General features: G+C 36.9%; 1 protein-coding gene across 1 annotated transcript in view; it reads left to right on the top strand.

The window, feature by feature from the left end:
• CACNA2D3 (calcium voltage-gated channel auxiliary subunit alpha2delta 3) overlaps positions 1-14645 on the top strand; it is a 474057-nt gene that overhangs the window by 203754 nt on the left and 255658 nt on the right. The window contains exons 8-10 of the mRNA XM_009639329.2: positions 3273-3383; positions 4783-4843; positions 4936-5086. Coding sequence (XP_009637624.1) covers positions 3273-3383; positions 4783-4843; positions 4936-5086 — 323 coding nt within the window. The remainder of the gene's footprint in view (positions 1-3272; positions 3384-4782; positions 4844-4935; positions 5087-14645) is intronic.

The following is a 14645-nucleotide window of genomic DNA, read 5'->3' as shown; positions in this document are numbered from 1 at the left end:
CCAGGAAGCAAAAGCAGAAATTATGTTTCAAGAATTGTGACAGAAGATATTTATACTTATTGCCTTTGAGCCCCATAACATCAAATTAATGATTTTGTATTTATATTAAGCTTTATCTTTTATTCTTTTTCTCCTTCCCAAATTTCTGAATATTCACAAGCATTAATTTACCACTACTGACATATAGCTATTTTGGGGATGCAGATGACACTCACCAGTAATAGAAAAACTTAAGAATACTGTTTCTAAATGAAGTAATTGGGGCAATTTAAGCAATTTAATGTAATTACTAAAATTGGAAGTTGCCCAGAACCACAAGCTTAACATACAGGTTATTAGAAGATGAGACTATAAAATTTTAATGAGAATATATGGGTAGGAACTCAGCTGTGTTTAGGATGGTGTACATGGACAGAGATGCATCCACTAAACAGTCATTATCCAATTCAGAACAAGGAGCTCAGCTCTGCAATCCTTTTGCCTGAAGATACAGTAGCCAGTAAAGATGTGTGATTTGCACAGGAAGTCTGTAGCCTTGCAGTTTTGTACTGTAAATACATTTTTTCTCACTTCACTCTTCTTTCTATTCTAAGGATTAAACGGAGTGTGACCTTATTTGCTTTTTTATAGAAATGGTTGATACATAAAATGTAAGGGTATATTGTAAAGAATGCCCAGCATAATAGATATGCAGGATATAGGAATGTAGTAAATTGTCTCTGGGTTTCCTTTTGGAAGGAACCCAGTCATCACAGATTACATTTTAATTGTGCTCTCTTATTTAAAATGCCTGCTTAATGCTCCTTTCAGCTAAAAAGTCCCTATTAGTTTCAGAGTCGCTGGATTAGTGTTTATGGTGATCAGCATTTAGATGACTAGTGATTAGTGTTGTCAGCCTAATGAAGAATATACACTGAACCAGTCATGCTAAAAGAAAAAATCCTGATTGTATTTTGATGAAGTTCTCTAATCTGCAGCACAGATGTATAAACATGTTAAGTGGCTCTTCATAGATGGGCTAAAAGTAGTAATCCACTACTCTGGAGGCATGGATATTTTAATATTAATTTTAAGTAGCTCTATATATGTATTTTTTATATAATTTTTTTTTCAAATGCAACTGGAAAGATTTCGCATTCAGTTTAGAGCTTAACAGGTGGATAACTAAAGTTGTCCCATGACCTTATGGAGGTAGAGTGTATATAGAATTTAAAAGAAATTACCATTGGGTTGGGAGGCAAAGTGAAGGCTCTGCTTACATGAGTGGCACTGTAGCACAGGTTCATTAGGAAAGGGCATTAAAAATTAGCCTCTGAGGAATCCAGGGTAGAAGACATCTGATGAACTGATGATATTGTAAAATACTAAGTACGATGTGCAGTTTTGGAATGAGATCTGAATGTGAGTTGCTAAGAACCACTACAGTTTATTTTAAATATAAATTAGGATAGAATTATTCTGTTTGATTGGTTTGGCTTTTCACTAATCCTGATGATTCAAGGGTATATGAAGAGCTTATTGTCCTCTAGAGGATAAGGAAAGGTTCCTCATTTTTTCCTTTAAACAGGCTTAGCTAGCAACCCTTCTGAAAAAAACTCCAGCCCAAACCAAAACCAACCCTCTGAATTATGTTGCTGTTTTCAAAGATGAGTTAAATTTATCACCTTAGCTCAGTATCGTAATGCTGAGTCAGTAATGCCACTGTGCTTTTTAGTGATTCAGATACTTGACCAGAACTTGTGTATAGGAGCAGAAGTGGAACAACAATATTTGAACTAGTACTGGGAAGTTCCGGTGGACTGAGAATAGTCATTTAGGTGCTTCACTTCTCAGGTAGTGTCTAAATGCTGAACAATGGATCAAAATTTTGGGGGTGCTGAAATAGGAGCATAATTTTACAAACTGATTATATATCTCAGGATAGGCAGTCTTGACAGTTAGTTAGTGATGTCTTAATTGCAGCTTATTGGAGTAACCGCAGACTTGGAAAAAACGGGACAAGGGATTTTGCCAGCTAGGCAAAACCGTAGTGGTACTGTTGGACTAGTGACATTGGTTTGCTTGAAATGTGGCTGGTTGGACGGATTTAAATGTATATTTCATCTTCTAGAGAAACAAGTGACTATACTAGACATGTTTTAAAAACAACATCTGTTTTGTCGACCTTGCTTTTTCAGCAGTCCATATATGTAAACCTAAATATTTAGATGAAAGCAACATTCAAAGATTTGTAGCTGAGACATTTCCCCTTTTCTGCTGTTTTTCTTGATAAATGTAAGAAAAGGTAATAATTCACCTTTTTTCCTCTCCATTAAAACCACATTCTAAGAAGTCTTCTAAAATCAGTACAGCGACATTATTTTGCAAGCTAATGGAAGCATTATTTCAAATGCTTGAGCAAATGTTACTGTGTATTCAAGTATGCACACTTTTACAAATGCAATAATACTTCTGTGATTTTAGTTCTGTTTTTTTCTTTCTGTACTACTGACTTCGCATCCAAATTGAACTGAGAATATAGTATATCATAATTTCACAGTTTGAAATTGAGTAACTTTTAAAGATATGTTCATTTATTTCTGATTTCCCACTATTTAACCAAATCTGCAGCTTAAAAACACTTGGGCAGCCTGGGTTTTTAAGAATTGATAGATGGGGGTGTTTTAAACAGAAATAGTTTATTTTTCAGCATCAAGGATTTGCTTTGTATTTATCTTTCTATGGGAATCAAAAATAATGAGGTAATTATTGTGAAATCTGCATCCAATGTTTTCCAAATAAAATTTAGTGTTACTTGTCATGAGATTTTGTGTTTGTATGTATATCATAATTCAGTCAAGTGTGAAATAAAAGGTGTTTCGCTCTCTGTTTCCACATGTAAACTTTCAGATATAGTGAGAATGGTCTTATGAAGTTGAAGATTTAAAAAAACAAAACTGTATAAAGTGTTGCCATGCATTCCATGCATTTAGGGAAAGTAAATTGAGTCAATAATCTATTATTTGATTGATTCATTTATGTTCTCCAGAACAAGCAATACAGTAGTTCCAGATAGATGTTCTAACGAGCAATTTTAACTTAAAATGGACCTGGTGTCTGTTCTGTATTTTAACCATACTTTCATTATTTAATTGTATCCTTTATTTTGAATTACTTAATTAACACAGGAAGTCAAAAGGTGCTCTGCAGTAGTTTGCAGTCACTGGGTATTTTTGGGTACTGAATAAGCTGAAGATGGTAGAGTTCAAGGGATTCTATTTAGTGAAAATTAGTTTATTGGTCAGAGTCTTTAAATAAGGTGTTTGTTGATAATTTTGATCGTGACCCTTCTCTCATCTGGCAGTACTTTGGAAGCGCAAAAGGATTTTTCAGACAATATCCAGGTAAGAAGAATAAAAGTTCTTAAAATACAACAAAGAATGCTATGGCTGCAAGTTTCCACTGAGTATTGTCACAAATCATCTTTCACAGATACTTGAAGGTTTGATTTTACTTTAGAGAGAGAGATTTACTTTTCAGGGAGAGATATTTCTAATCAACTTTTACAATGTTCTGAGATTTTTCTACCAATTTTCAGTTGGAGGTGAAGCCGCCAAGACAACTCATGTACTCATACATGTTCCTATTTAGATGTTCGTATACACACATATGAAAAATAACTTCTAAACAGACTGGAGAAGGGTGACAAAAGGATTAGACCCTTCATAGAGTACTGAACTTAGATAATGTGCTCTATCGAGGCATACAGTAAGACTTGTAATTTATTGTTCAGGTTTTAGACTTCCACTTAACCTGAGATCTTTACAGTTAAAGATTTCAAAAACTTGTTTTAAAGTTCACTTTCACACCAGTTGTAATAAAATGCAAATAGATCACTTGTATTATTTCTATAGAAATAGGTTAAAATATATAGTTACTATGTTTTATGTTTAATCACATACCAAATTTACTACATACTGTATAAACTAAAAAGTTAAACAAACTGATCTGCAGCTTCTAAAAATTTGGATCAGGCTCATAGTGGGAACTGTTCCTTTAGCTGACATGGTGTAGCAATCCAAGCTTTTTAAAGTCTGAAGTCTTGAGTTTAATGTGAGCAAGTTTACTATGAGACTGTATATCTGAAAGTGACTGAAAGTAATGGCTGCATCTGTGTTAGTTTCAGATTATAGTTCAGTTCTCAAGCTCCATGGTATTTCAAGGGTAAAGAATGCTCGTCCTTATTTTAAAGGCTGTTTCTTGTTTTGTGCTATAAAATGAGTGTAAAAAGCAGGAAGGTTTGCCCTGACATTTTTTTTTTTTTTTGCTTGGAGATGTTTTTATCATATTTCTTTTGACCACAACTGGAGATACTACCTTTCCTGTGAGCAAAACATCAAGTGTATGACCTGTGAGTGAAGCAGTTAGTATAGCAGGACCTGTTGAGATCAGCCATCGGTAGTAAGTGCTCAAGGTTTTAAAGGGGCTTGGCAAGAATTGGCCAGCACCAATCACTGTGTATTACAATACTTTAGTGACAGTAGTATGATGACTGTAGTAGGGTTAAAAAGGTTTTCACCTTACAGTAGGCTAAAAAGGAGTGAGAAAAAAATACTGTTTCTGGTGTTCCTATTTTATTAAATTATTTTTCCAGCATTTCCTGTCTTCTAACACCAGTGCCTGTTAGATTAAAGTATGAAATTCCATTAAGTGCTACTTTGCTACAATACCACAGATACATTTTGAATGGGTACTGTGAAAATGTTGCAATTTAATCTTTTTATATCTTTTTTTTTTAAACAGGAATTAAATGGGAACCTGATGAGAATGGAGTCATTGCATTTGACTGCAGAAATAGAAAATGGTAGGCAATAGATGACTACCAGTGTTTAAGAAATTTGAGAGGAAGAGAAGTTCAGCATTTAAAGGAATAAGATGTTCTGTCTTTTGTCTTAGGTACATCCAGGCAGCAACATCTCCAAAAGATGTGGTAATTTTAGTAGATGTCAGTGGCAGTATGAAAGGGCTTCGCTTGACTATTGCAAAACAGACAGTTTCATCTATTTTGGATACCCTTGGAGATGATGACTTCTTCAATATAATTGCTGTGAGTGTCTCAGGATTTTTCTTTTTTTTTTTTTTTTTCCTTCCATCATTTGTTGCTATCTGTCATGTTTTACATTGCACAATACACTTGAAAAATGTTGCAGGCAGGTGATGGATAGAAGATGACACCTGAAGCAGCTGGACAGACACTGTGATTTTCTAAGGCAAACTTCTTCAGGTGACAGTGTTTTCAAACTGTTTTTCTATGAGATGCAATCTGAAACACCTTAAATAAGTTGTCTTGAGTTTGGGAGTTGCAAAGAATAGTAATTTGTTTTGTAGTTTGCCTGAACTTTCTAAATTACCTTCATTTTTAACTTTGGGGTCCTCCCTGCTTTTTTCCTCTTCACTGCTTCTTCAGTACAGTGCAAATTGCAAAATGGTTAATGTGTAAGAATTAATAGAAGCAGATCTTAGCTTTTGCTGAAGCTTGTATGGCATGATAAAATGCCAGTATAGCTTCTCGTTGTTCATGCTTTCCTCAGTGCAAATCTGAAATGTAGGTATGTATGTATGGGTAAGTCATGCAAGAGGTATTACTGGCGCTTTCTAACAGGGATAAAATAGATCATCAGTAGTTCCTGTTATTTGTGTATGGTAGGTAGTTTTCCATGGTACAGGTACATTTTTTAAATCTATGACAAGAGGATTGTTTTACAGTATTTTATAGTAATGGGATAAATCTTGCAGGTAAGGATGGCTTTAAAAAGTCCAAAACTGACATCAAAATGACGATTTGGCTGGGGGATGGGGAAGGGGAGAGGGAGGAGGAATTGGTGTTTTTATAAAGTCTCCTTTGCTGATATTCTTTTGCTAATACTTTATAAATATGTGGTGCAACAATAGTAAAAATGTCTTCAAACTCTTGAATGTTAAGTAGGATTTTGACCTTATTTTGCTACAAGGGAAGTGCATTTTGTGTACTAAAATAAATGACCCCAGTGACACAGCTGCAAATCATTGTGATTGTATGGAGAATGAAGTATATATGCCTGATGTATGTGTGCATTTATTGTATTTTCAACGGTGAGCAGTTAGTTCAGAATATCTTTCATGTTAATCTCCTTGCATGATAATTGCATAATTAGCAGAAACTCATGTAGTAGAAGACATAATTACTTACTGTATCAAAAAAAAGATTTACTGTCCTTCAGAAAAATTGTGATTAACTGTAATCTAAATAACTTTTGTAAGTTGAAAGAATGTTTCAACTAAGTAATTATTAAAGATACTTGACCAGCCATTTTTTGGCATATAATCTCTGTGTTTATCAGTAGTTGTGACAGTTACTGTGAGTGATGTAGGAATAAAAAAAAGGGGGGGGGGGAGGGTTTAAGTCAAGTCCTTTTTACTTTGAGAAAACCAAAAGGCTCATCTATAACAAAAAAATGTAAAAATGTATGTAGCTAGAATCCAAAGTAATAGTTTTGCCTGAGTAATACGGCAGAAATACTGTGTAAATACTTCAAAAAAAGCAAGTATGAAATAACTAAATGTCTTTTTTTCAATTTAAACTTTAATTGAAAATTAACTGAGCTGCGCATAAACCAGCATGGAGTCACAGAATTTTTATGCAATTTATTGCCAATTAACACAAACTTCTGATCACCAATTCAGGTATTGAGAAAAGGAAAGAAACACCTAGCTGAGCATTTCCTCGCCCTTGCCCAGGCTCAAGTTCTGCCCCGTGCCTCCCCTCCCCACGCCGGGGTCTTGGCACCCCTTACCTTCGCTGCTGGTTTCAGTCCCTCCCCTCTCCTGGGTGAGGTGCTGGGCAGTACAGGAGGTCGAAGTCCTGTCAGCAGCTCTATGTTTACTAGTTTCTGACTTGTGCTGTTCACTGCTTACTGGTTTTCCTCTGCTGCTCTTTGCTTTTCTCTTCAGCGTGGGTCTGCCATGGGCTGCAGTCCCTCAGGGGTGTCCCCACCTCAGCCTGGGTCACCCATGGCCGCAGTCCCTCAGGGGTGTCCCTGCCCCAGTGTGGGTCACCTGCAGATCATGGTGTCCAGAAGCACAACCCCATTCAGCATGACACATTTCCAGCTGTGTCTCAAAATGTTTCCAGCACCTGATGGCTTCTTCCTTACGCCTGCCTGCATGAGGGCGCTGCAGCCGCCTCAGGCTTGCTGCTGCAGTTTTGGTGCCTCACAGGTTGCTCAGACTGCTGGAACCAGCTGTGGCAGGCACAGGGCAGTTCACGGCTCTCTCCCACACAGGCTGCCACCGCAGCCCTCTCCTGCTTACCCCTGATACGTAGGTTGGCTAGTATAAGAAAGTCTTAATATTTAGAAAGATCTGTAATGACTGTGGTAATTGTAGCATTTCTCTGAGGTAATTTTTTTCACTGGAAGGTTCTTTCCTCTCTAAAACCTCTTTTAGGACGAAGATGTGTTTATTTGTTCAAATAAGTAGAAATATCAACTGAGAACACGATTTTATTCTTACCAGGACAGAGATAGTTTAGTTACTGTGCAAATATGAACCTGAAGTTATTCACTGCATTGAAAGAGGTATCACAGCAATGCAGGGGGAAACAAGGAGACCATGACAGGGGTGACAAAAACTGGGTAAACTGCTGTCCTGTCACCTTGAAGGTATCTTGGAAGAAGAGTTTTTAAGGAGTTGTTTTGGACTAAGTGTCACAATATAATCCTTGCTGTCTCACAATGAAAAAAACATGTAAAGAAAACATAAAATTTGTTAGCTTGAACAAGTAACAAAGTGGTCACAGAAGACTGGTGCTGTGGAAGGGAGTGGACGTTTCAGTGAGGAATGGCATAGGTAGGCTGGGGCTTGGATTATGAACTCCTTTTAAGATTTGGTGTGTTAGAGGAAGACAGTAAGGGTACACAGTAAAGCCAGGGTTACTGTGATCTAAATGATCAGTAAAAATTACTTATGAAGCACTGCTCTGAATAGCGCCAGCAGGGTAAATCTTTGTCAAGACTGGAGAGGATGTTTCAGTGATCAAAACATGAGGCAACAAAGCCCATGCAAGAGGCTGCTTAATGTGAAAGCACTGAAAATCCCATATAGCTTTTATCTATAGACAAATGTTTGAGGGAAATTATATATTACTCTTTATAATTTAGACATAGCCTGGTGATCTGAAAGCAGTTTCATTTGAAGGTAAGATATACATATGTCCATATGAGAAATCCCCTTTGTAACATAGATCTGTGCGTTTGTAGCAAGTCACTGTATCTAAAACTGGCCAGCTCTGCAGTGTATCCAAAAATAGATCCACTGTGCCTAAATATTGAAGACTTGCTCTTCACATAGCATGCAGTTGATACTTGCTCACACCGGCTGTTCTTCTGAAAGGCCTATCCAAATTGTTGCTCTGCAAGGACTGCTGGATGTCTGGAAGTCTGAGACAAATGACCAAGTACCTCTTCCCAGACCAGAGTTTGAGGTGGAAACAAAGCTTTTTGTGGGAAATCTGGAAAAACAATACACCAACTAGATGAAGCAGGTTTTGGCCTGAGTGATTGTCAGGATGGCTTTGTTATGAACAGTGATTAATTGAACAAATTCTTGCTAACAGGAGAATTCTGCGAGGAACTGAGTTGGGAGTTAGGAGTCAAATAGATTAAAACGTTCTCTCTGTCATTGTCACAAGAGGGGAGAACCCTAAAGCACGTCTGCATTTTGAGGCAAAAGAAGGAAATGCAAGGAAAATAGTGATGAAAGATGCAAGAGAGGACTTACAGATGAGCAACAACCAGAATGAAGCAAGTGGAAGGGATCCGCAAGCAGATGAGAAACTTTTGTGTTTGTTACAGTAAAAGCACTTTAAAGTTAGACAAAAGAGAACATGAGGTTAGAGAAGCTGGATCAGTGTAAGACAGGGCTCTGTTGACAGTGAGGCTCAAGGATGGAAAGGACTTGAGCATTGAGGAAATCAATATCTGTGTCAGTGCAAGAAGAGGAAACAGAATTTAGCAGATGAAAAAGTGAAGTCTGACAAGCATTTGTGCAAAATTTATGGTCATCAACTCTGGTAATTTGTTATTTCCCCTTCAAAATATTTCAGTGTACAAAAAGTTTTAAAAGCTTTTCAATTTTCTTTTCAGGTGGTTGTTATACATTTCAGTATTCCATATGCAAAAAGATGTCTAGGGCTCTCATTAACTGTAATGGGACTTTTGGTCACTACATACTAACATCATTAAAAACTCAAATAACACTTACAAATATGCAGTAGGACAGGAAAAAGAAAAAAAAAATGCCAAGAAAAAACAAAACCCCAAAGCCACTAGCAGTACGTTAGCTGGATTGTTTCATATGCGTTTGGTTTTTCACTAAATGTACTTTTAACTTTATATGCATATATAGCATAAAGCAGAATTCAGTGCTGGTCTTTCCAGAGAACAAACATAAAAGGATGATGTTAAAAATAATTTTAGCTTTCATGGGTAGGTTGTCTTAAAATCTATCTGAAATTGATGGAGTAGATGATTGAATTGTGAAAAATTGTTGAAAGACAAGAGCAATTTTGTGCGGTCTGTGTTAAAATTTAAGGTCAGTTCGTTGGTGCATGAACAGGGATGCCTGCAACAACAAGAGAGAAGGCATATTTTTCCAATTCACTTTGAAGTATATTTCCAAGTCATGCATTAAATTAACAATATTATCATAAAATGAGTACTAATTTTTTCCAAATGCTGGAATTTTTAAATGCTTTTATAAAAATGTAAACTCTACATTAAATTAAGAAAATATTAACTGAGCCAAGAATATTAAATTAATTTTTAATGCTTTAGTCACACCATTTTATCAAATTGATTAGAATAATTTGTTAATTCAAAGCACAGTAGCATAGTTCCCTGGTTTTAGTTTGTAGAATTTTCCATTATAAATGGTTGCTGTTTAGTCTCTCCTTTGGAGTCTTTGTAGTCATGCAGGATAGATTATGGCTAAACTTAACCTTTCTGACCTACCTGAATGATCAGGTTCTGTACAACTGACGTGTGAGCAGGCTGTGAAGGAGAAAGGTAGCCACTTGCTAACCTCCACATGATTATTCCAAGCAGCGGGCTGCGCTCGTGTGCCACTTGTTGCATGTCGTAACACTAGTGGAACTTTGGAAATATCAACTCCTTTGGTTCCTTTTCTGGATTGGCTTCACTGTTGAATGTTAGGTTGGGCTGTACTGGATATCTGAGTATGCCTAATATAGTGTGAAAGATAAAACTGTGTATTGTTGCATAACAAAAAGTGAATTTAATTTGTTTCTGTGGACCTTGCCTCAGACAGTTTAAATGTGACAAACGATAAACGTGAAAAATTCTAAGGTAAATGTCAACTACTTGTGAGATATGTATGATTCTAGCACACCTATGTGTTTTCAGAATACAAATAGTATCTGATTATACAATGCAGGCCAGCAGCTGGCTAGCTAGCTATATGGTTCCTCTTAGTTCAGATTTTAGCACATTCATTTTATGCTTGTTGTGCAAAGAAATAACTAGAGTGATAAAATAATGTGAACTAATAAAACAGATAAATTTAACTAAGTAAATAAAATAATAATAAAAATCAATGTAATCAAATGTTTAAATTACAAGAGAGATGAAAGTAGACCAAGGTTTTAGAGGAGGAGCTCAGAAAGGGAAAGTAATTGGTTTTTACTTCTCTCCCTCCCTGCCTCAGCATAACACAGACTATTCACAGCTATTAGCTCTCTCAGCTGTTGCATCACAGCTGTCACATCTGTAACTTGCAGAGATGTCATATGCCAGAATATAGGGGTATGGGACTATGCAACACTAGGAAATATAAGAAAACAGTGTAAAGCAAGACTCTTGAAATGCAAAATGTGGGCTTTTACTGAGGTAAATTAACAAGAGATCTGTACTGGGTATTGCTGACAAAGTCAGCAGTTACTGATCAGCTTTTTGATTGCTTGTATCAGCAATAGTGTGACCAGCAAGACCAGGGCAGTGATCGTGCCCCTGTACTCGGCACTGGTGGGGCTGTGCCTCAGATGCTGTGTTCAGTTTTGGGTCCCTCACTACAAGAAAGACCTTGAGGTGCTGTAACATGTCCAGAGAAGGGCAACGGAGCTGGTGAAGGGTCTGGAGCCCAAGGCTGATGGGGACCAGCTGGGGGACCTGGGGATGTTCAGCCTGGAGAAGAGGAGGCTGAGGGGGAGACCTTATCGCTCCCTACAGCTACCTGACAGGAGGGTGTAGTGAGGTAGGGGTCGGTCTCTTCTCCCAGGTAGTGGGTGATAGGGTGGGAGGAAATGGCCTCAAGTTGTGCCAGGGGAGGTTTAGATTGGATATTAGGAAAAAATTCTTCACTGTAAGGGCTATCAGGTGCTGGAATGGGCTGCCCGGAGAAGTGGTCAAGTCACCATCCCTGGAGACATTTAAAAGTCAGGCAGATGAGGTGCTTAGAGACATGGTTTAGTGGTGGACAGGTATGGTCAGACTCTATGATCTTAATGGTCTTTTCGAACCAAATGATTCTATGATTCTATGAATCAAGATCAGGAAGCTATTTCACTAAACAGAAAATTTTAAATGTCATGGAAAAGCTGCAGAACTGAGTCCAAATTGCTGATGGGGGGGAGGAGAATTTTTTTCCTTTTCCACTTTAAAGGTTTGGCACAGTTAAAAGAAAAACATCACCAATAACACTGCAAAACATACTATGACAAGGCCAAAGAAATCCAATATATGCTATGAAGCACAAGTTGGGTATTTTGCTGGAACCTGACAGTTGTACTAAAGATCTTATCAAGTGGATATGCTAGTTTGAGCAGCAACATTGCTTGTATGCTTTCACGTGTTGCATCAGAATTTCTCAGTTTCATGGACTTAGAGAGGCAGATGTTTGCTGTTTTGGGAATTTCTGTTGGAACTGAAATAGTTTTGTCCAGTGAAGTTTTCAATCTCATTTTTTTTAATGTTTGTTTTTTTTAAAAAAAGGAAAAAAGTGTATACAGTTAGTAAAGAATATAAAAATTAAAATAGATCATAAAAATGCACCCTTGCGAGAATTCAAACCACCAGAAGCCGCTATACTTTTATATAAAAAGGTTTTTCTTACTATGCTTTTGTTTATACCTGTACAGTAGAGGAAGAACTCTAACAAGCACAACACTTCCAGGTTATGCTTGTTATCCTTAGAACACTGTTACATAAAATACTCATTTACACACCCTGGCATAAACCAGTTTTTTCTGCCATACATAGCAGATTACTTAAAATATTTTTGATAGTAATAATCTCAAGGTGAATTAGATGCCACAAATACAAATAGCGTCACAGTTTGGCCGGGTTTCAGAAGGATGAATATCTACATTTTCTTATGTTCATAGTGACTGTGGAAGTGCCTTGTCCACATACCATCTATGTAATTGTGCTGTTTATGTGACAATGAACATTTTTATTCATCCTTTTTTTGAAGTAGGTTCATTCTGTAAAATGGGGCTGCTTAAGCATGCTTTGTGTGAAAGTGTGGGCATCCTTTATACTATGCAACTGAATAACACTAAAGGTGTAGTGGGAAACTACTGGGAATCTATCTGGGTTATGGTGCAGCTAGCAGACATTCAAGCTACGTGTGTGTGGGAATAGCATGATGATATGAGTTACTCAAAACAGTAATTAAAATAAATCTTATAGAGATCTAATGGACTGAAATTATGCTACTTAGATGCAAGGTCTGATAGAGTAGGAAGTAGTTTCATCTATCTGCTGGTGGTGATAGGCCTGGAAAAAATACAACTGTGGTACTACGAGGTTGCTTGCCTGCAGATGTTTGAAACTGAGACCATGACTGAGACAGGTAGACTTTAGTATTTTATTGCATGTTGGCCAATTAACGACACTGTGCTTGGTATCATATAAAGAAAAGTATATATGTTAATACAGTTTCCAATGACAGCTACAGAAATCAAGCCCTAATAAGAGATGCTGTGTGGATTTGGCATTATTATTTCGCAGTGACAGCCAGGAGATAGATTGGAAAGCATCTGAAGAGAGAAACTAAAGGGGAAAGTACATCATTTTTCAGATCAATAAGCTGTTATGACACTGAGATGCACGCAGGACACTGCCAGTCACTCTAGAGTGTTTCTAGGAGTTTTTGCCTTGTTTTTCGTGTTACCTTTGGGGCAATAGGCTTGTCCACAGGCTCTTATATATTGGAATAATGATGATAGGAATAAAATAATTAGGAAAGCATGCAAATCTGCTGCAGAAATTATGTGTAAATATCTTTAGAGCCTTTTTGTCTGTTCCTATACAATCAAACATTACTATGCTGATGCTGATGTAAATAGTCTCTATAACCAGCAATAGTAAGGGGAGTTACTCTGGGTTAGTATTTCCTTACAGCTGAGGGACAAGTTTAGCACAACACCTCGAGAATAACTTGATACGGTTTTTTGCTACAGTAGTTGTGTAGTTATGAGTGTGGTGAGTAGTGCACTGTTAAAATGAATGGTGATGGCAGGTGTCTGAAGTGGAGCAGGCTGCAGGGGTCTGTGGTTAGGCATATGTGTAGAGAAAGGAGGGTGTTAAATTGAAGAGAGTAGAACAAAATCAGAGCTACAGGCAGACAGAGACACTGAGAACCTGCCATGACAGAGAACCTTGTCTAAGCAGCATTCTGGAATGAGTCATTGTAAAGCTTTTTTTTATTTCCACTGAGGTGGACGAAGAAGAAAGGAAGTGCATATATTAATGTAATGCAATGTTTTTCCTGATTATTTTTTTATTTAACATGTAATTTTTTTGTTGTTTACTATGGATGTTCTGATTCACTTAATGCCTATGAAAGGGTGAAACCACTTTAGAACCTCAATGCAAAGGCAATATAGTATGGTATCTATGATAACTTCTAGTGTAGTTTAAATTAACAAGAGTAGGAATTAAGTTAAAACACTTATCTGATCAACTAATGTGGACTTTTTGAAGGTACTTCTGTATTAATTTGACCTGTGTTGAAAGGTTTAAAAGATTCAAACAATCAAGTCCAATTTTCAATCAGATGACTTATGCATCCATGAATCTGCAAGATCTACTGACTGTAAATGAGCGTTACTTTCTTTTAATTCTGAAGATGCTTTTGAAAATAGGTCTGGGCTATCTAACTTAGACCTTGCAAGATAAGCAGATAATTCCTTAAAGATCTGTCATGGCTTCATGACAGTGTAGAACAAGTTACTCTGCTTGACTGAAACTCTGACTACTGTCAGGTGTGTCCAGGATTGATTCAAGCTCATGGACTTTTTGGCATAATTGTTCCACTGTTAACCATCCAAAATGTTAGCCAGTGTCTCAAATATTTGTCAGGACTTTTTTTATATGTAGCAAAGAATTGGGAATTGTGACAGTGATGTATCAAACATGACCTCTTAATACTATCCAGATTTCAACTTGAAGGATATTTATGACAGCAAATGTATATAGTACCCATTAACTCCACCTGAGTGTTGGCATCCATTCAGTTAAATGCTCCTTTTTAAAAGTATAAACCTCTGAAATGTTAAGAATCATGTAAAAAAATCATGTAAAAATCAGTTTTTAAAAATGAACTGAATC

Source organism: Egretta garzetta, unplaced genomic scaffold, assembly GCF_000687185.1.
Source record: "Egretta garzetta isolate BGI_Z169 unplaced genomic scaffold, ASM68718v1 scaffold215, whole genome shotgun sequence".
In the NCBI taxonomy this organism is placed as follows: Eukaryota; Metazoa; Chordata; class Aves; order Pelecaniformes; family Ardeidae; genus Egretta; species Egretta garzetta.
This window is presented reverse-complemented; position numbering and strand designations above follow the sequence as displayed.